Source organism: Aethalodelphis obliquidens, unplaced genomic scaffold (assembly GCF_003676395.1).
Source record: "Aethalodelphis obliquidens isolate GAN/ISIS:26980383/991018 unplaced genomic scaffold, ASM367639v1 scaffold12, whole genome shotgun sequence".
Lineage (NCBI taxonomy): Eukaryota > Metazoa > Chordata > Mammalia > Artiodactyla > Delphinidae > Aethalodelphis > Aethalodelphis obliquidens.
The window spans coordinates 20952669-20971837 of NW_020837956.1; the positions used below are offsets into that span (position 1 = coordinate 20952669).

At 46.0% G+C, this 19169-nt stretch overlaps 1 protein-coding gene and 1 long non-coding RNA gene across 2 annotated transcripts in view; one reads left to right on the forward strand and one right to left on the reverse strand.

The window, feature by feature from the left end:
- Positions 1-19169, forward strand: part of LOC113624188 (ALK tyrosine kinase receptor-like) — a 58755-nt gene that overhangs the window by 27071 nt on the left and 12515 nt on the right. Inside the window, exons 13-15 of the mRNA XM_027113921.1 lie at positions 515-644; positions 6713-6810; positions 18345-18437. Coding sequence (XP_026969722.1) covers positions 515-644; positions 6713-6810; positions 18345-18437 — 321 coding nt within the window. The remainder of the gene's footprint in view (positions 1-514; positions 645-6712; positions 6811-18344; positions 18438-19169) is intronic.
- LOC113623885 (uncharacterized) lies at positions 7220-8260 on the reverse strand. The gene is made up of 2 exons (XR_003434108.1): positions 7782-8260; positions 7220-7466 (listed from the first exon to the last, which is right to left on the reverse strand). It is a non-coding gene; the product is annotated as an uncharacterized LOC113623885 (long non-coding RNA).

Genomic DNA, 19169 nt, shown 5'->3' on the forward strand with positions numbered 1-19169 from the left:
ATCACGTTAACAGGAAAACCCGAATCTCAGAGCCCCCATGAGGAGTCCACAGTGGGATCCGTGGCCCACTTCCTTGTTCTCTTCCACACACGGTCACCTGGCAGGTCTCCCGCAGTCCCTCGGGAAAGCAGTTCCTCTTCCGCCTGAGGCCTTCCTCTGAAAACCCAAACCCCAAACATGAATCCTGGCCAGCAGTCCGCGCCCCAGCCTCAAAGCCCTCCTCTCCCCACCCCCGCCCCATCTGCTCACCCAGGTTCCTCCTCACCCCCTCGCCCCCGAGCAAGTTCTTCCAAGCAGACTGAGCTCCCACCAGACCTGCCCTCTGGTTCTCCCAGCTGCTCAGCTGCCGGATTATCCTCTGCTTCGGCCCAGCCTGGGAGCCCTGCTTCCCACATTTACAGAAAGCATTTACAAATGTGGCTTCTGAAAGCATAAATCTGTACCCAGCTTTGCCCACTTAAGGTTTTCCCAGACTCAGCTCAGTTAAATTCGGTTATTCCCCTCTGCTCTGCAGCAAGTTCAACCACCAGAACATCGTGCGCTGTATCGGGGTGAGTCTGCAAGCCCTGCCCCGATTTATCCTGCTGGAGCTCATGGCGGGAGGAGACCTCAAGTCCTTCCTCCGAGAGACGCGCCCTCGCCCGGTGAGTGAGAACCAGCCTTTCCCAGTAGCTGTGCCGGGGGACGGAGCAGGGGGAGGAAGGAGCCAGGGTGGGCAGCCTGGGAAGCAACATACTCAGTGGGACCGAGGGAGTCGGCCCATGGGCTCGGATCTGGGGGAAAGGCGGGAGAGACGGGACAGAAGGTGGCCGATGGCTGAGCCCAGCCCCAGGGAGCTTGTGCAAGGCTTGTGCAACAGCTTCTCCAGGCTGTATCTATTCTTATGGCCTGCTGATTGTGGAAAACCAAAACTAGGGACAAGCACAGTGGGGGGACTTTCATGCCGGCTGTGTCACTCAACCAACTGACTTGGGGCAGGTCACTCTGCATCCACCCGTTCTGAACCCCACTGTCCTCATCTCTCAAATGTGGACATCCTGACCTTGTAGTTTTACTATCAAAGTAGAGTGCTGGGGTATTTAGGAAGGTGCTGCATACATGTTATGATTAAAGGGCTAGAGCTTGGGGGAGTGAAGAAACCTAAGTGACCCACCCACGCCCAGCCCTGCTTGGCCATTAGACAACCTGCTTAGGGCAGCCAACCCCCTCTAACCTCAGCATCTGCAACGTGAACTCCTCGGGCTAGGCTAGAACATCTCGGACAGAGATCATTTATAAAATACAGCACACTGGGCGAGCCCGGAGTCCAGCTGTCCACTCCTGTCACTGCCGGGGTCTTCAAGAGGCCTGGACCCTGGAAACTGGAGCAGAGCAGACCCCTGAGTTAGGACCTGACTTCCTCTGGTTGCCACTGGACTATGAGAACCACGGGGAAGACTTGTACCCTCCCCACCCCCAGGACAGCAGAGAAAGACCGACAACCGCTCTGCCACAGCAAGACCAGAACGGAACGCTCTCCTCACGAGGACCCCAAGTGGTTGCGGAAACCTCGGAAGGTCACGCCTACTCCAGTCCACGCCTTCGCTCAGGCTCAGTTTAGAAACCGCCTCCTTAGGAGCCTCCACACCGTCCCCGCAAGCCTCTGGGTGACCTCTCTCGGCATCTAAGAGGAATCCGCTCTAACGCCTCGAGAAGATGAGTGTGTGTGCACCTGAGCACACCTGGCAGGAGGAAGGGGCTGGGGGAGGGGCAGAGAGAACTAAGCCCACCTCACGGTAATCCTCATCTGCATTGTCACAACCACCCTGTGAAGGAGATGGTACAGATCTCACCCCATTCTGGAGACGGGAAAACAGTGGCTCAGGGTGGTCATGTGACTTGCCGAGGTGCACAGGCAGTGAAAGAGCTCAGGTCTGGTGGATCCTGATTCCATGCTCTCTCCAGCCTGCTGTGCTGTTTATCCAGATGGTCCCCTTCGAGAAGCCCTGAGTGCCAAGGTGAGGGTGGGTTGTTCAGAGCAAATGCCGCGAGCTATGCCGGCATCTCTGCCAGGTCTGGGCACCAGCCTTGGCTTTCCCACCAGCACCCAGCAAGGCCGAGCGGTGCTGGGAAGCAGTGCCTCTGGCAGACGTCACACGGAACACTTGGTATCACACTTCGGGCAGAGGCCTAGCTCTGGCTTTCCCACTGGAGATTCCTGGGGCTTGAGGACAAGAAAGTATTGTGACCTCCTTGTAAAGGGAATCTGGGAACCCTTCACTTGGCAAGTCCGAGGACTTGCGGGCAAAGGTATCTCTCTCCCTTGATGATGAAAGAGGATTTGAAGGTTGTCTCAAAGAATGAAGCACCAGCAAGGACAAGCAGGTCACTGACATCTCCCACCACCTCCAGCCCCAGTGCCGCCCCCGGGAGGCTCAGAGCAGGAGCCTGCTGCCGAGTCCCGACCTCTAGCTGCAGCCACCGCCCGAGGGATGCCCACAGCCAGCAGAAGGTCCACTCCGCTTGGGAGAGCCGCTTCTAAGGGTCGGGATCCCCCCGACCAAATCTGCCCGTTAACCCTTGACCCTGCTCTTCCGTGTGGCTCTCCCTGCCAACCGTGCCCCTTGGTAGCACCCCAGTCCTCCTCCTTACCCCTCTACACACCCACTCGTCTCAGGTGAGCTGGTCGTTCCTGAGGTACTGCCCACGATGGGTGATTTAAAACGTCGGATCACAGCCTCCAGAGTGACCCCGTGCAAATGTGTTTGTAGCAGCAACTTCCGGCCGTGGGTGGAAGGGGTGGGGAGGTGGGGAGGAGGTTGCTAGGTGTGCTGCATGATTCTCAGAACCACAAAATCCAGCTTAGTGGAGTGGGGGTCAGGTTGACTGTGAGAAAGGAGCGCGAAGTGGACCGAGGGGGCTAATATCAGCAAATCCTACACATGATGAAGACGGGAGGGGCTGGCTGATGGACATCAGGGCCGGAGAGATACACGCCCTGAGGAGAGGGTGGGCAGAGTCGTGCCTCCAGCCTGTGGAGCTCACTGGATTCAAAGGCCTGAAGTCCACCTGATTCATTTGTTTGAAGTCCTTGAGTCTCCGGGCTTACCTGATGATGACCTGATGTGTGCAGGCACCCGGCTGGGCACTCAGAGTCACACGAGCACTCTGTACTCACTTCCTGCCATCCCCGGGGCTCAGTGGCTCCATGGACCATCAGGATAGAAGGACATGAAGTAATGATGGATATACAGACTCAGAAGACAGAATGGGTACCTGGACCAACCATGTCTGTCATGGACATGAAATTCATGGGTACAGAGGAAAACATCGTTTGGTCCCAGGACCCCACCTCCTCAAGAAGGAAGGACCGTTTTAATGTCAAAATAATTTTGCAGATGCTCTCTTTATTGAACAAATTTTTATTGAGGGTTTAATATATGCCAGATGTAGGCTAGTAGCTGTCTTTTAATATCAGTTGATTCAATCAATAATGACAAAGACCATTAAGGAGTCAGTAATCTCTTTATTCAAGGTGGCAGTCATTGACCGCTATAGTGTCTATAGCTGTTTGGAACATGGTAATCCTGTAGGTAATGGCTCTAGAGAAGAGGCTCAGTACAAGACGGCTTCTTGGATGTCAGAGGTGAACAGCACAGAGGTGAGAACCTCTGGTTGCAACTAATGCTTAGGTTTTCATCTTTGGCTTCAACTTTGCCAAATACCAATGCTGCCTCCAAAGTGTGTGGAGGGGTATTTTCTCGGCCATGTCAGGAGCCAGGAATATGAGGGCCCAGCACCATTCGCATCTCATCACTTTTCAAAATGGATTTTTGCCACGTTTAATATTTTTTGTCCCCTGTCTGCATTCTTTGCTTCTTCCTTTCATCTTTCCTTCTTACCCTCATATGTGTCAATTTTAAAATATATCCCTAGTCTGTTTTTCACTTGGTGAAACAGTTCCTCCCCCATGTCCTGTGACCCTTCATCTCTAAATGCAGAAGCTACTTAAGGAAGGAACAGGTATCAATATTATTCTGTCTTTTATTAGTATATACATTATCCTTTGAAAACAGCCTCTCAGAAACTGCAAGCAAAGAAATTATTCCACTTCAGTGGGCCTCTTTTCTCCCGTGTAAAAGTAGGATATTGGTCAAAACAGTGTCCCTGAAGGGAACTCCGGTACCCTGAGGTGCTACACACTCACACACACGCTCAGAAGAATTCCTTGGTCAAGCAAATGTCAGAGCCACGCAGACTCCTCTCTTACCGATTCTCAACACACATTAGCGTATAGCAAAGACTCTGATCATTTCTGTGATAAAGAAGCCTATTTAACCCAGGAATTCCCATGCCTGTTTGATTGAATTCCATCCCACAGCCTGCTTTGGGAAATACTACACAAAATCCTCTCTGAGTACTGGGCAGGCTACACCCATAACCATGACTGCCCGAGTTGCCAAAGGAAGTGCCGCATTCAGTGGCAAATAGGGGGCAGAAACCCTGGTTCCAAGGCCTTCTTTGCCCAGGATGGATAGAAATGACACTGAGCACACTGGCTACACTCTGCACTGCTAGTTTTAAGTATCGGTTTTGCCACAGCATCCACACCTCCGCCACCACGTGCGCGCGCGCGCACACACACACACACACACACACACACACACCCACACACCCATGGGTTACCGTCTGTCTGCTCTGTTCAGACTGATTAGCGGCGCGGTTAATTTGCTCTGAGCAGCCAAAGACAGGGAGCCCAGATAATCCCGGCCCGTGGGTTAATGCATGGGAAGATTTAGTCCCTGCAGCACACCAGACTCATGGAGCATTTGAGACGTCAGTGGTCCTTGCATCCTGAGTGATGGGGGCTAAGACACAAAGAGACCCGGGGGGAGCTAGGACTGGGTCCTCTTTGGCAGGAACAGAAAGCAATTTGAAAGAAAGAGAGAGAAAAGATTGTTCTAATACTATAGCAAGATGGATGCATATTCCCCTTGGAAATATATTACTTTCCTTTTCCCCAGGAAAAGGGGACCGTCTCTCACAGTGCCCAGTACTTCTCAGCCTGACAAGGTCCTGGGAGAAGCCCAATACAAGAGCCATTTCCCAAGACCCCACAGCACCCCCAGGAGCAGCCCCCTGCATAACTGCAGAGCCCTCTATGAAGCGCTCACTCTGTGCCTCTGACTGTAGGTGCTCTTAACCATCCAGTGAGGCCAAGAGTGTCATGCTGATTTCACAGACCAGGACACAGTGGCTTGGACAGAGGCAAAGCGGTCAGCCCCAGCTCACACAGCCAATAGGGGACGAGCAGGATGAAGCCCAGCTCAGCTCAACCGAGCACCGAAATGTGCCCTCATGGCATCTGTGTGCTGCATCCGTATTCACTTGGGTACCATGCACTGCGCCCATGGCTACTCCGGCCCTTCTCGGACACGCTCTCCCGAGAAACTCCGTTTTAACTCCTAGAATCCTACTTCCCCCAACCCAGATCCTTAAAGCCCAGTTCAGGGCAGTTTCGGCTCCACCCTGTTGACTGTGTGACCTGAGCCTCTCTGAGCCCTCAGCCCTCTCATCTTTAATACAGAGGTAACCTCTCTTCCCTACCGACCACACGGGATGTTGCATCAAAGGAGATCATGTCCTGGGACTTGCTCTGTTGCATGTAAGGCACTGCCCAGTGGTCCATGGGCAGAGACTATGCCCCTCCCTGAGTCTTCCCCCCCCCAGAACTGAAGCATATGCCCTAGACAAACGCCTCTCTGCCTCCTTCAGTCCCGTGCTGTCTCTCCAAGGAGTCCCGGGGAGGCCCTGGTCTGTGGCCGACATCTGGGTAAACCCTAGTTCCGCTGTAATCAACCAACGAACCCCCTTGTTCACTGAACCACGACAGCGAGCTAAGGGTCATGTTGGAGACCACGGAAGTGGACGCTGAAGGCCCTGCCTCGGGTGCCTCGAAGTTTCCTTGGGGACATGGTAAGATAGGCACAGAAGAGCGCAGTGAATGTGACACTGCATGACAACGTGTTGCTGCAGACTTGGCGGTTTAGGAATTTAAAAGACACCAAGGAGGGCATAGCCCTCAGAAAAGACTTCCCGGGGCTCCACCAGGCTGCGGGGAGGCAACGGCGGGGTGCATCTCGGGGGCAGCGGGGGTGAGGGGGCGGCAGCAGTTTTTGCACAAAAGAGAATCATGCAGAAAGGCCGGAGATGGCTCTTCAGCTGCCCATCATTTTCTGGAAGCTTTCCTTTTTCAATCCACTTCAGGTCTAGGTCTTCAGGAAGAAAATTAATTTTTAAAAAAATATTTTTAAGCATTTAACTAGAGCATTTCTAAAACAATATTAGCCCCCTTTATTTCCCCACAGGCCTGTTTGTACGTTTGGGGGATCCAAATGTTTATGAAGATTGAGGTGGAAGAATGGGCAGAAAAAGTGCAAAGGGGCAGGACGTCTGCCAGTCCCGGTTCCTGTGGTTTAGGGCTCCAGCCCCACTCATCTGGGAGCTGCGACCCTGTAAATGTTGCGCCCACCTGCAGAGATGGAGTCTTTGGTCTGGGCTGAGGCCCAGGCATCTGCATTTTTTTAAGCCGCCAGGTGATTTCGAATGTGCAGCCAGGGCTGAGACCCTGGGGGTGGCGCACCTGTGTGGCCTCCTAGCAAGCATGGGAAGTGTTTCAGATCTTCTCTCCCCCAAGAACTTCTCATCAGCTGGTCACTTCTGTCTGCCACAGAATCAGCCCTCCTCCCTGGCCATGCTGGACCTCCTGCACGTGGCTCGGGACATCGCCTGTGGCTGCCAGTATCTAGAGGAAAATCACTTCATCCACCGGTGAGTCTAAGTGGCCTTGCTCTACCCCCACCTTCTGTATGCTTCCCTACATGTCTCAGGGGCCCAGATCGTGCCTTCAGAGCAGAACAATAGGTCTCTCTCCAAAGCTGTTTGGATGGCTCAGCTTTGTCTTTAAGATGGTTATCACTCTACCAGGGCTTCATCTGGCCCATAGGTAAAGTGGGATCATAAGACATCCATACCTGCACTGGAGACCCAGATGAGCTATACCTGACCCCCTGCAGGGACTCCTGCCTGTGTCAAGTCCTAGATCATGTGAACGTTTCCATATCTAGAAAACTGGGCTCCTTAAGGGACGTTTAAGGAGTTTATATTTTCACATATCTGACTATGAGTAACTCGAAGGCAAGGACCCTGTTTTATTCATCTTCATATCACTGGCACAGAGTGGGGCACAATAAATGTTTATTGGATAAATTATTTTTTTCTAAAATACTCTGAAATGAAAAATAACGATTATTTTCTCCACCTCTGTACTTCATTTCTTCTACTCTTCTACTCTACTCCTTGTGTTTAAATGGTGTTTTCATTGGTACATCAAGTCCACGTGTAATGCTATAGACATGAGAGATGACACGTATTTCTTTCCATGTGGCCATTCATGGCTTTCTCAGCAGACAGCTTGATTCTGAAACCTGAAAAGTCAAATAGATTGTTAGGCTCTTTGCAAAGCTCTTGCTAACCATTTGCTTCTACTTTAGTAAATAACAACCTGGTGAACTAATAAACATTCATTAACCCATCCAAGAGTATAAGACATGTTCCTATTAATTAGAATATGTAATACAACGTAGAGAAGGAGAGAATATGTATGAGTTTAGAAATAGAAAAGCGTGTAGGTAGATAACAAGCTATGCTTCCTTCCCTAATAAAAATGGGGAAGTTGAAGGTCAAGAAATACACTGGCCTAGCTTCCCAGAACCATTCCTGAAACAAGGCGAGACGCTCACATCGGCTCATCCTTTGACTGTCACTTCATCACTTTGATCTTCAGATCTTCCAGTTGATTTTCAACCTTTCCAACTTGCAGATCATTGTGCTTGATAGAAATAACAGAAGTAAAAGAGAAGCCAGGCTCCGTTCTTTCTGTTCTCCTCCAGCCCTGCCATTGTTATTCTCGCCCTTTTTAATGTGTACACAGCTTTCCATAACTCTCAGCTCTGGGCTTTATTGTTGTTCAGACATGACAAGGTTGTACTCTTTTTGGAATTAGTCCTTGGCTAGAGCCATCTTGCCATATTTTGTCCACGTCCTCTAAATCTGGGCTCATCTGAGAGCAACATGTGCTGTCCCCTTGGTGACTTCAGATCTCTCCCTTCACTTCTCCCTGAGGTCGTTCCTGCCTTTAAAAAAAAAAAAAAGATTTATTTATTATTTTATTTATTTTTGGCTGCTTCGGGTCTTAGTTGCAGCACATGGGATCCTCGTTGAGGCATGCGGGCTCTTCGTTGCTGCGCACGGGCTTCTCTCTAGTTGTGGCGTGCAGGTTTTTTCTCTCTCTAGTTGTGTCGCACGGGTTCCAGAGCACGTGGGCTCTGTAGTTTGTGGCATGCAGGTTCTCTAGTTGAGGCATGCGAGCTCAGTAGTTGTGGTGCACGGGTTCAGTTGCCCCACGGCATGTGGGATCTTAGTTCCCTGACCAGGGATCAAACCTGCATCCCCTGCATTGGAAGGTGGATTCTTTACCACTGGACCACCAGGGAAGTCCCCATTTCTGCCTTTCTATCTCCACTCCCACATTAGTCACCAAGCATCCAGATTCTCTGACTGAGGGATCATATCCATCTTTCCTCTGACGTTTTGAAATCTGCTTTCCTAGAGGCATGATAACATGTTGACTATATCCAGTGCTGTTATTACAGATAATAAGATAACAGGATCATATTCTCTTAAGATTCTTATGGCTTTCATATCTGTAAATAGTTACTGAAGGTCAGAATTAGATCCCAGAGTAACAGTTTGCTGCTCCTTTTATCTTTTTTGAGAAATGAAATTGTCAAAGATTGAATCAATAATGTATCAGATGATCGCTTTATAAGCAAAGGGTGACTATTAGCAGAAATTGTCCATCTCGATCAAAGCTGTCTTCTGAGGTAATTGGTTTGAAGAAAACATCTTTTACATCTTCTAACTGGCTTGAGGTCTGTGGCACACTCCCCCAATAGGTTTACCTTAATTCTCTTTCCCCCACCCAGTGTCTGCCTTAAGATTCGCAGACTCCCATGCAACCACACCTGCTACCAGATCCACATGCTTCCATTTTTCTATTAGATCTCTTTCCTTTGGACATGCTTTATTGCCATTTCAATAAATATGTGTCATTCTACCAATTCTTGGTGTGTTCTATGATGTTACATTTACTTTCCTGCCATTAGATTCAAGATCAATTTTTAAAGCAACCATTCCCTGCACATCAATGGAAAGACCTTTCTGGATCCATAAATATTGTTCCTGGTCTATTTCACTATATTTCTCTTGAGAAGCAGTGGCTATATCTCTTACTATTTTTTTCTTCTTTTTGATGTCATATATGTTATGCTTTTATGGTTGCCTTAGGGCATTTTATGCACCGTTGCTCCTCGAAATTCAACTTAAACCTTCTGGATCAGGGCGTTGGCATTAATGACATCCATCTCCCACCCTGACCCATTGTTCTGATCTCCTAAGCCATGAGGCCCTATCCAGACCCTATTTTTAATACTATCCAGTTGTTTATTCTCCATGTCCTTCTTTCTCAGCCAAAGGTCAGAACCTTCATGAAACCAACTGAAAATGTGAAAACACCACCTGTTCCCCCCAAGGAGTACTTTTTTTTTTTCCCCCGTCCAGGACTTTAATGTTATTAGAAACCCATTCCAGACTTCTTCTGGCTGCATCCTTAATCCCCACATGCATGTCAAGAATGGGTTAGCGGGGCTTCCCTGGTGGTGCAGTGGTTGAGAGTCCGCCTGCCGATGCAGGGGACACGGGTTTGTGCCCCGGTCCGGGAAGATCCCACATGCTGCGAAGCGGCTGGGCCCGTGAGTCATGGCTGCTGAGCCTGCACGTCTGGAGCCTGTTCTCTGCAACGGGAGAGGCCACAACAGTGAGAGGCCCACGTACCGTTAAAAAAAAAAAAAAAAAAAAAGAATGGGTTAGCAGTCAGTGAGTAGCAGTTGATGAATCTTGGAAAGCTTCTGATCGAGGCTTACAGGTGTGCTATGGGAGAATAGGCCATCTGGAGAATAACAACTAAGAAGACAAGGTAACTTTCTAACTCGAAAGAAGCGATTCTTTGGCCACATAGCTATGATGCATACAGCTTAGCAAAGGCTTTAGATAAAATCACAGATGTAAAAACCATAATGGCTTATTAAAAAATAAAACTAGAAGTATTTGGGAATACTTTGACCTACTTGAATCTGGTCATGGAAATTATGCTGTTCCAGGATACTCCTTCATCCAACCGGCAAAAACCAACCAGCAATCTGTACAGAACAATAGCCTACAGCCAAACGCATTTCTTACGTCCCTCTGTCATCTTCTCTTAGCTTAAGTGTTTTTGATAAAATAAGGATAATGATAGCACCTTGTGTCTTACAGAGTTGTGAGAATTAGATATGAAGCACATAGAACAATGCTTAAGTACACAGTAAAAGGCCAATCACTTTTCTAGTTCCTATTATAGTTATTTTCATTATTATTATCCCATTAAACATTTCAATCATCTCCCCAAATCCTTTTCCATTTCCCTCTTAGTTCTTTTTTTTTTTTTTTAACATCTTTATTGGGGTATAATTGCTTTACAATGGTGTGTTAGTTTCTGCTTTATAACAAAGTGAATCGGTCATACATAAACATATGTTCCCATATGTCTTCCCTCTTGCGTCTCCCTCCCTCCCACCCTCCCTATCCCACCCCTCCAGGCTGTCACAAAGCACCGAGCCAATATCCCTGTGCCATGCGGCTGCTTCCCACTAGCTATCTACCTTACTACGTTTGTTAGTGTGTATATGCCCATGACTCTCTCTCGCCCTGTCACAGCTCACCCTTCCCCCTCCCCATAACCTCAAGTCCGTTCTCTAGGAAGTCTGCGTCTTTATTCCTGCTTTACCCCTAGGTTCTTCATGACATTTTTTTTCTTAAATTCCATATATATGTGTTAGCATACGGTATTTGTCTTTTTCTTTCTGACTTACTTCACTCTGTATGACAGACTCTAGGTCTATCCACCTCATTACAAATAGCTCAATTTCGTTTCTTTTTATGGCTGAGTAATATTCCATTGTATATATGTGCCACATCTTCTTTATCCATTCATCCAATGATGGGCACTTAGATTGTTTCCATCTCCGGGCTATTGTAAATAGAGCTGCAATGAACATTTTGGTACATGACTCTTTTTGAATTTTGGTTTTCTCAGGGTATATGCCCAGTAGTGGGATTGCTGGGTCATATGGTAGTTCTATTTGTAGTTTTTTAAGGAACCTCCATACTGTTCTCCATAGTGGCTGAACCAATTCACATTCCCACCAGCAGTGCAAGAGTGTTCCCTTTTCTCCACACCCTCTCCAGCATTTATTGTTTCTAGATTTTTTGATGATGGCCATTCTGACTGGTGTGAGATGATATCTCATTGTAGTTTTGATTTGCATTTCTCTAATGATTAATGATGTTGAGCATTCTTTCATGTGTTTGTTGGTAGTCTGTATATCTTCTTTGGAGAAATGTCTATTTAGGTCTTCTGCCCATTTTTGGATTGGGTTGTTTGTTTTCTTGTTATTGAGCTGCATGAGCTGCTTGTAAATTTTGGAGATTAATCCTTTGTCGGTTGCTTCATTTGCAAATATTTTCTCCCATTCTGAGGGTTGTCTTTTGGTCTTGTTTATGGTTTCCTTTGCTGTGCAAAAGCTTTGAAGTTTCATTAGGTCCCATTTGTTTATTTTTGTTTTTATTTCCATTACTCTAGGAGGTGGGTCAGAAAGGATCTTGCTGTGATTTATGTCATAGAGTGTTCTGCCTATGTTTTCCTCTAAGAGTTTGATAGTTTCTGGCCTTACATTTAGGTCTTTAATCCATTTTGAGCTTATTTTTGTGTATGGTGTTAGGGAGTGATCTAATCTCATACTTTTACATGTACGTGTCCAGTTTTCCCAGCACCACTTATTGAAGAGGCTGTCCTTTCTCCACTGTACATTACTGCCACCTTTATCAAAGATAAGGTGTCCATATGTACATGGGTTTATCTCTGGGCTTTCTATCCTGCTCCATTGATCTATCTTTCTGTTTTTGTGCCAGTACCATACCGTCTTGATAACTGTAGCTTTGTAGTATAGTCTGAAGTCAGGGAGCCTGATTCCTCCAGTTCCTTCTTTCGTTCTCAAGATTGCTTTGGCTATTCGGGGTCTTTTGTGTTTCCATACAAATTGCAAAATTTTTTGTTCTAGTTCTGTGAAAAATGCCAGTGGTAGTTTGATAGGGATTGCATTGAATCTATAGATTGCTTTGGGTAGTAGAGTCATTTTCACAATGTTGATTCTTCCTATCCAAGAACATGGTATATCTCTCCATCTATTTGTATCATCTTTAATTTCTTTCATCAGTGTCTTATAATTTTCTGCATACAGGTCTTTTGTCTCCTTAGGTAGGTTTATTCCTAGATATTTTATTCTTTTTGTTGCAATGGTAAATGGGAGTGTTTTCTTGATTTCACTTTCAGATTTTTCATCATTAGTATATAGGAATGCCAGAGATTTCTGTGCATTAATTTTGTATCCTGCCACTTTACCAAATTCATTGATTAGCTCTAGTAGTTTTCTGGTAGCATCTTTAGGGTTCTCTATGTATAGGATCATGTCATCTGCAAACAGTGACAGCTTTACTTCTTCTTTTCTGATTTGGATTCCTTTTATTTCCTTTTCTTCTCTGATTGCTGTGGCTAAAACTTCCAAAACTATGTTGAATAAGAGTGGTGAGAGTGGGCAACCTTGTCTTGTTCCTGATCTTAGTGGAAATGCTTTCAGTTTTTCACCATTGAGGATGATGTTTGCTGTGGGCTTGTCATATATGGCCTTTATTATGTTGAGGAAAGTTCCCTCTATGCCTACTTTCTGCAGGGTTTTTATCATAAATGGGTGTTGAATTTTGTCAAAAGCTTTCTCTGCATCTATTGAGATGATCATATGGTTTTTCTCCTTCAATTTGTTAATATGGTTTATCACATTGATAGATTTGCGTATATTGAAGAATCCTTGCATTCCTGGAATAAACCCCACTTGATCATGGTGTATGATCCTTTTAATGTGCTGTTGGATTCTGTTTGCTAGTATTTTGTTGAGGATTTTTGCATCTATGTTCATCAGTGATATTGGCCTGTAGTTTTCTTTCTTTGTGACATCCTTGTCTGGTTTTGGTATCAAGGTGATGGTGGCCTCGTAGAAGGAGTTTGGGAGTGTTCCTCCCTCTGCTATATTTTGGAAGAGTTTGAGAAGGATAGGTGTTAGCTCTTCTCTAAATGTTTGATAGAATTCGCCTGTGAAGCCATCTGGTCCTGGGCTTTTCTTTGTTGGAAGATTTTTAATCACAGTTTCAATTTCAGTGCTTGTGATTGGTCTGTTCATATTTTCTATTTCTTCCTGATTCAGTCTTGGCAGGTTGTGCATTTCTAAGAATTTGTCCATTTCTTCCAGATTGTCCATTTTATTGGCATAGAGTTGCTTGTAGTAATCTCTCATGATCTCTTATTTCTGGAGTGTCAGTTGTTACCTCTCCTTTTTCATTTCTAATTCTATTGATTTGAGTCTTCTCCCTTTTTTTCTTGATGAGTCTGGCTAGTGGTTTATCTATTTTGTTTATCTTCTCAAAGAACCAGCTTTTAGTTTTATTGATCTTTGCTATTGTTTCCTTCATTTCTTTTTCATTTATTTCTGATCTGATTTTTATGATTTCTTTCCTTCTGCTAGCTTTGGGTTTTTTTTGTTCTTCTTTCTCTAATTGCTTGAGGTGCAAGGTTAGGTTGTTTATTCGAGATGTTTCCTGCTTCTTAAGGTGGGCTTGTAGTACTATAAACTTCCCCCTTAGAACTGCTTTTGCTGCATCCCACAGGTTTTGGGTCGTTGTGTCTCCATTGTCATTTGTTTCTAGGTATTTTTTGATTTCCTCTTTGATTTCTTCAGTGATCACTTCATTATTAAGTAGTGTATTGTTTAGCCTCCGTGTGTTTGTATTTTTTACAGATCTTTTCCTGTAATTGATATCTAGTCTCATGGCGTTGTGGTCAGAAAAGATACTTGATACAATTTCAATTTTCTTAAATTTACCAAGGCTTGATTTGTGACCTAAGATATGATCTATCCTGGAGAATGTTCCATGAGCACTTGAGAAAAATGTGTATTCTGTTGTTTTTGGATGGAGTGTCCTATAAATATCAATTAAGTCCATCTTGTTTAATGTATCATTTAAAGCTTGTGTTTGCTTATTTATTTTCATTTTGGATGATCTGTCCATGGGTGAAAGTGGGGTATTTAAGTCCCCTACTATGAATGTGTTACTGTCGATTTCCCCTTTTATGGCTGTTAGTATTTGCCTTATGTATTGAGGTGCTCCTATGTTGGGTGCATAAATATTTACAATTGTTATATCTTCTTCTTGGATCGATCCCTTGATCATTATGTAGTGTCCTTCTTTGTCTCTTTTAATAGTCCTTATTTTAAAGTCTATTTTCTCTGATATGAGAATTGCTACTCCAGCTTTCTTTTGGTTTCTATTTACATGGAATATCTTTTTCCATCCCCTTACTTTCAGTCTGTATGTGTCTCTAGGTCTGAAGTGGGTCTCTTGTAGACAGCATATATAAGGGTCTTGTTTTTGTATCCATTCAGCTAATCTGTGTCTTTTGGTGGGAGCATTTAGTCCATTTACATTTAAGTAATTATCGATATGTATGTTCCTATTCCCATTTTCTAAACTGTTTTGGGTTCGTTATTATAGGTCTTTTCCTTCTCTTGTGTTTCTTGCCTAGAGAAGATCCTTTAGCATTTGTTGTAAAGCTGGTTTGGTGGTGCTGAACTCTCTCAGCTTTTGCTTGTCTGTAAAGGTTTTAATTTCTCCATCAAATCTGAATGAGATCCTTGCTGGGTAGAGTAGTCTTGGCTGCAGGTTTTTCTCCTTCATCACTTTCAGTATGTCCTGCCACTCCCTTCTGGCTTGTAGGGTTTCTGCTGAGAGATCAGCTGTTAACCTTATGGGGATTCCCTTATGTGTTATTTGTTGTTTTTCCCTTGCTGCTTTTAATATGCTTTCTTTGTATTAAATTTTTGACAGTTTGATTAATATGTGTCTTGGCGTATTTCTCCTTGTATTTATTCTGTATGGGACTCTCTGTGCTTCCTGGACTTGATTAACTATTTCCTTTCCCATATTAGGGAAGTTTTCAACTATAATCTCTTCAAATATTTTCTCAGTCCCTTTCTTTTTCTCTTCTTCTTCTGGAACCCCTATAATTCGAATGTTGGTGCGTTTAATGTTGTCCCAGAGGTCTCTGAGACTGTCCTCAGCTCTTTTCATTCTTTTTTCTTTATTCTGCTCTGCAGTAGTTATTTCCACTATTTTATCTTCCAGGTCACTTATCCGTTCTTCTGCCTCAGTTATTCTGCTATTGATCCCATCTAGAGTACTTTTAATTTCATTTATTGTGTTGTTCATCGTTGCTTGTTTCATCTTTAGTTCTTCTAGGTCCTTGTTAACTGATTCTTGCATTTTGTCCATTCTATTGTCCATTCTATCTCCAAGATTTCGGATCAACCTTACTATCATTATTCTGAATTCTTTTTCAGGTAGACTGCCTATTTCCTCTTCATTTGTTAGGTCTGGTGCATTTTCATCTTGCTCCTTTATCTGCTGTGTGTTTTTCTGTCTTCTCATTTTGCTTATCTTACTGTGTTTGGGGTCTCCTTTTTGCAGGCTGCAGGTTCGTAGTTCCTCCTGTTTTTGATGTCTGTCTCCAGTGGCTAAGGTTGGTTCAGTGGGTTGTGTAGGCTTCCTGGTGGAGGGGACTAGTGCCTGTGTTGTGGTGGATGAGGCTGGATCTTGTCTCTCTAGTGGGCAGGTTCACGTCTGGTGGTGTGTTTTGGGGTGTCTGTGGCCTTATTATGATTTTAGGCAGCCTCTCTGCTAATGGGTGGGGTTGTGTTCCTGTTTTGCTAGTTGTTTGGCATAGGTTTTCCAGCACTGTGGCTTGCTGGTCGTTGAGTGAAGCTGGGTGCTGGTGTTAAGATGGAGGTCTCTGGGAGATTTTCGCCGTTTGATATTATGTGGAGCTGGGAGGTCTCTTGTTGACCAGTGTCCTGAAGTTGGCTCTCCTACCTCAGAGGCAGAGCCCTGCCTCCTGGCTGGAGCACCAAGAGCTTTTCATCCACACGGCTCAGGATAAAAGGGAGAAAAAGTAGAGGGAATTAGTAGAAGTATGAGGAAAGAAAGAAGGAAAGGAGGGTAGGAAGGAAGGAAGAAAGAAAGAAAGAAGCAAAGAAGGAAAGAAGGCAAGAAGGAAAGAAAGGAGGGAGGGAGGGAGGGAGGAAGGAAGGAAGGAGGGAAAGAAGGAAAAAAGACAGAAAGAAAGAAGATACAGTAAAAATAAAATAAAGTATAATAAAGTTATTGAATTAAAAAATTCTTATTTAAAAAAAAAAAAAGGGACGGATAGAACCTTAGGACAAATGTTGTAAGCAAAGCTATACAGACAAAATCTTACACAGAAGCATACACATACACCCTCACTAAAAGAGGTAAATGGGGAAAAATCATAAATCTTGCTGTCAGAGACCACCTCCTCAATTTGGGATGATTCGTTGTCTAAAGGAGGGAAGGAAGGAAGGAAAGAAAGAAAGAACGAAAGAAAGAACGAAGGTAAAGTATAATAACGTTATTAAAATTAATTATTAAGAAAAAAAAATTTTTTTAAAAACATGGACGGATAGAACCCTAGGACAAATGGTGGAAGCAAGACTATACAGACAAGATCTCACACAGAAGCATACACATACACATTCACAAAAAGAGGAAAAGGGAAAAAATCATAGATCTTGCTCCTAAAGTCCACTTCCTTAATTTGGGATGATTGGTTGTCTATTCAGGTATTCCACAGATGCAGGGTATATCAAGTTGATTGTGGAGCTTTAATCCGCTGCTTCTGAGGCTGCTGGGAGAGATTTCCCTTTCTCTTCTTTGTTCTCACAGCTCCCAGGGCTCAGCTTTGGATTTGGCCTTGCCACTGCGTGTAGGTCGCTGGAGGGCGTCTGTTTTTTGCTCAGACAGGATGGGGTTAAAGGAGCCGCTGATTCGGGGGCTCTGGCGCACTCAGGCCGGCGGGGAGGGAGGGGCACGGAGTGTGGGGCGGGCCTGCGTTGGCAAAGGCCGGCGTGACTTTGCACCAGCCTGAGGCGCGCTGTGCGTTCTCCCGGGGAAGTTGTCCCTGGATCCCGGGAACCTGGCAGTGGCGGGCTGCACAGGCTCCGCGGAAGAGGGATGTGGAGAGTGACCTGTGCTCGCACACAGGCCCCTTGGTGGCGGCAGCAGCAGCCTTAACGTCTCCCGCCCGCCTCTGGATTCCGCGCTTTCAGCCGCGGCTCGCGCCCGTCTCTGGGGTCCGCGCTTTTAGCCGCGGCTCGCGCCCGTCTCTGGAGTTCCTTTAAGCAGCGTTCTTAAACCCCTCTCCTCACGGCCCAGGAAACAAAGAGGGAAGGAAAAGTCTCCTGCCTCTTCAGCAGGTGCAGACTTTTCCCCGGACTCCCTCCCGGCCAGCTGTGGTGCACTAACCCCTTCAGGCTATGTTCAAGCCGCCAACCCCAGTCCTCTCCCTGCGCTCCTTCCGAAACCGAAACCCGAGCCTCAGAGCCTCAGCTCGCAGCCCCGCCCGCCCCGGCAGACAAGCCTCTCGGGCTGGTGAGTGCCGGTCGGCACCGATCCTCTGCGCGGGAATCTCCCCGCTTTGCCCTCCGTACCCGTTGCTGTGCTCTCCTCCGCGGCTTCGAAGCTCCCCCCTCCGCCTCCCGCAGTCTCCGCCCGCGAAGGGGCTTCCTAGTGTGTGGAAACTTTTCCTCCTTCACAGCTCCCTCCCACTGGTGCAGGTGCCGTCCCTATTCTTTTGTCTCTGTTTTTTCTTTTTTTCTTTTGCCCTACCCAGGTACGTGGGGAGTTTCTTGCCTTTTGGGAGGTCTGAGGTCTTCTGCCAGCCTTCAGTAGGTGTTCTGTAGGAGTTGTTCCACGTGTAGATGTATTTCTGGTGTATCTGTGGGGAGGAAGGTGATCTCCGCGTCTTACTCTTCCGCCATCTTCCGCCTTCCCCCCTCCCTCTTAGTTCTGAGACCTAGAATTGCTTAGCTATTTTTTTCATACTGAAGTATAATGTAGAAAGGAACTATAGGGAAGAAAAGAGAACCTTCAGATTGGAGGTGAAAATCCTTGTGCTGAGTATCATACATTTATCTTTTCAAGAATAAAATTAGGAAATGAATTTTCTCATTTTTTTTTCTTCCCAGGGACATTGCTGCCAGGAACTGCCTCTTGACCTGTCCAGGCCCTGGAAGGGTGGCCAAGATTGGAGACTTCGGAATGGCTCGAGACATCTACCGGTGAGTACAGACTGCCATCACCCATCAGAGCTCACCTCCTCAGCTTAACCCCCTCAGGAGAGTGTGACAAGGCTGCTGTGCCCTAAAGCACCTCTGCTGCCTTGTCAACCCGCCACCTAAAATGTCATTAAGTTCCTTTTCAGGACATGGGAAGCCTTAATCATTGCTCATGCCTGAAGGCCTAATTCAAGGATCACACTGCCTGCGATAATTGACACTAAGCTGTTAATTAGATTGTCTTTCTGTTCCAACTCTATAGTCCTAACATGTTCTGAGACACAGAATAACCTGGATACTTGATATGGAAAATGTTTCTAAGTAAACTTGAAGTTGCTTAACCCCTTTCCTCAATACTCAGGAATTCTAAACAGGCTTAGCTTCCATCACCCCAGGCAAGAGCACCTTAGAACTGACAGGAAACTGGGCCCAGCTCATCGCTCTTCTTTTCTAACACCAGGAGACACAGGAGTGTATTCAAAGCCCATAGGTACTTAGCTCAGCTTCATTTCTTTTCCCCTGTAATATTCTTAAGGCTACATTAAAAAACAAAGTAAATTTTAATTTAAAAAAATACTCTATTATACTTTATCCCACTCTTCTCTTCCCAACCCCTAGTTTCTTCTTTTTTTTTTTTTTTTTTTTTTTTTTTTTTTTTTTCTCCCGCTGTTGGGGGGTTTTTTTTTCCCCCCCGGGGGGGGGTCGGCCCCCGGCCCCCCCCCCTCGGTGGGGCCG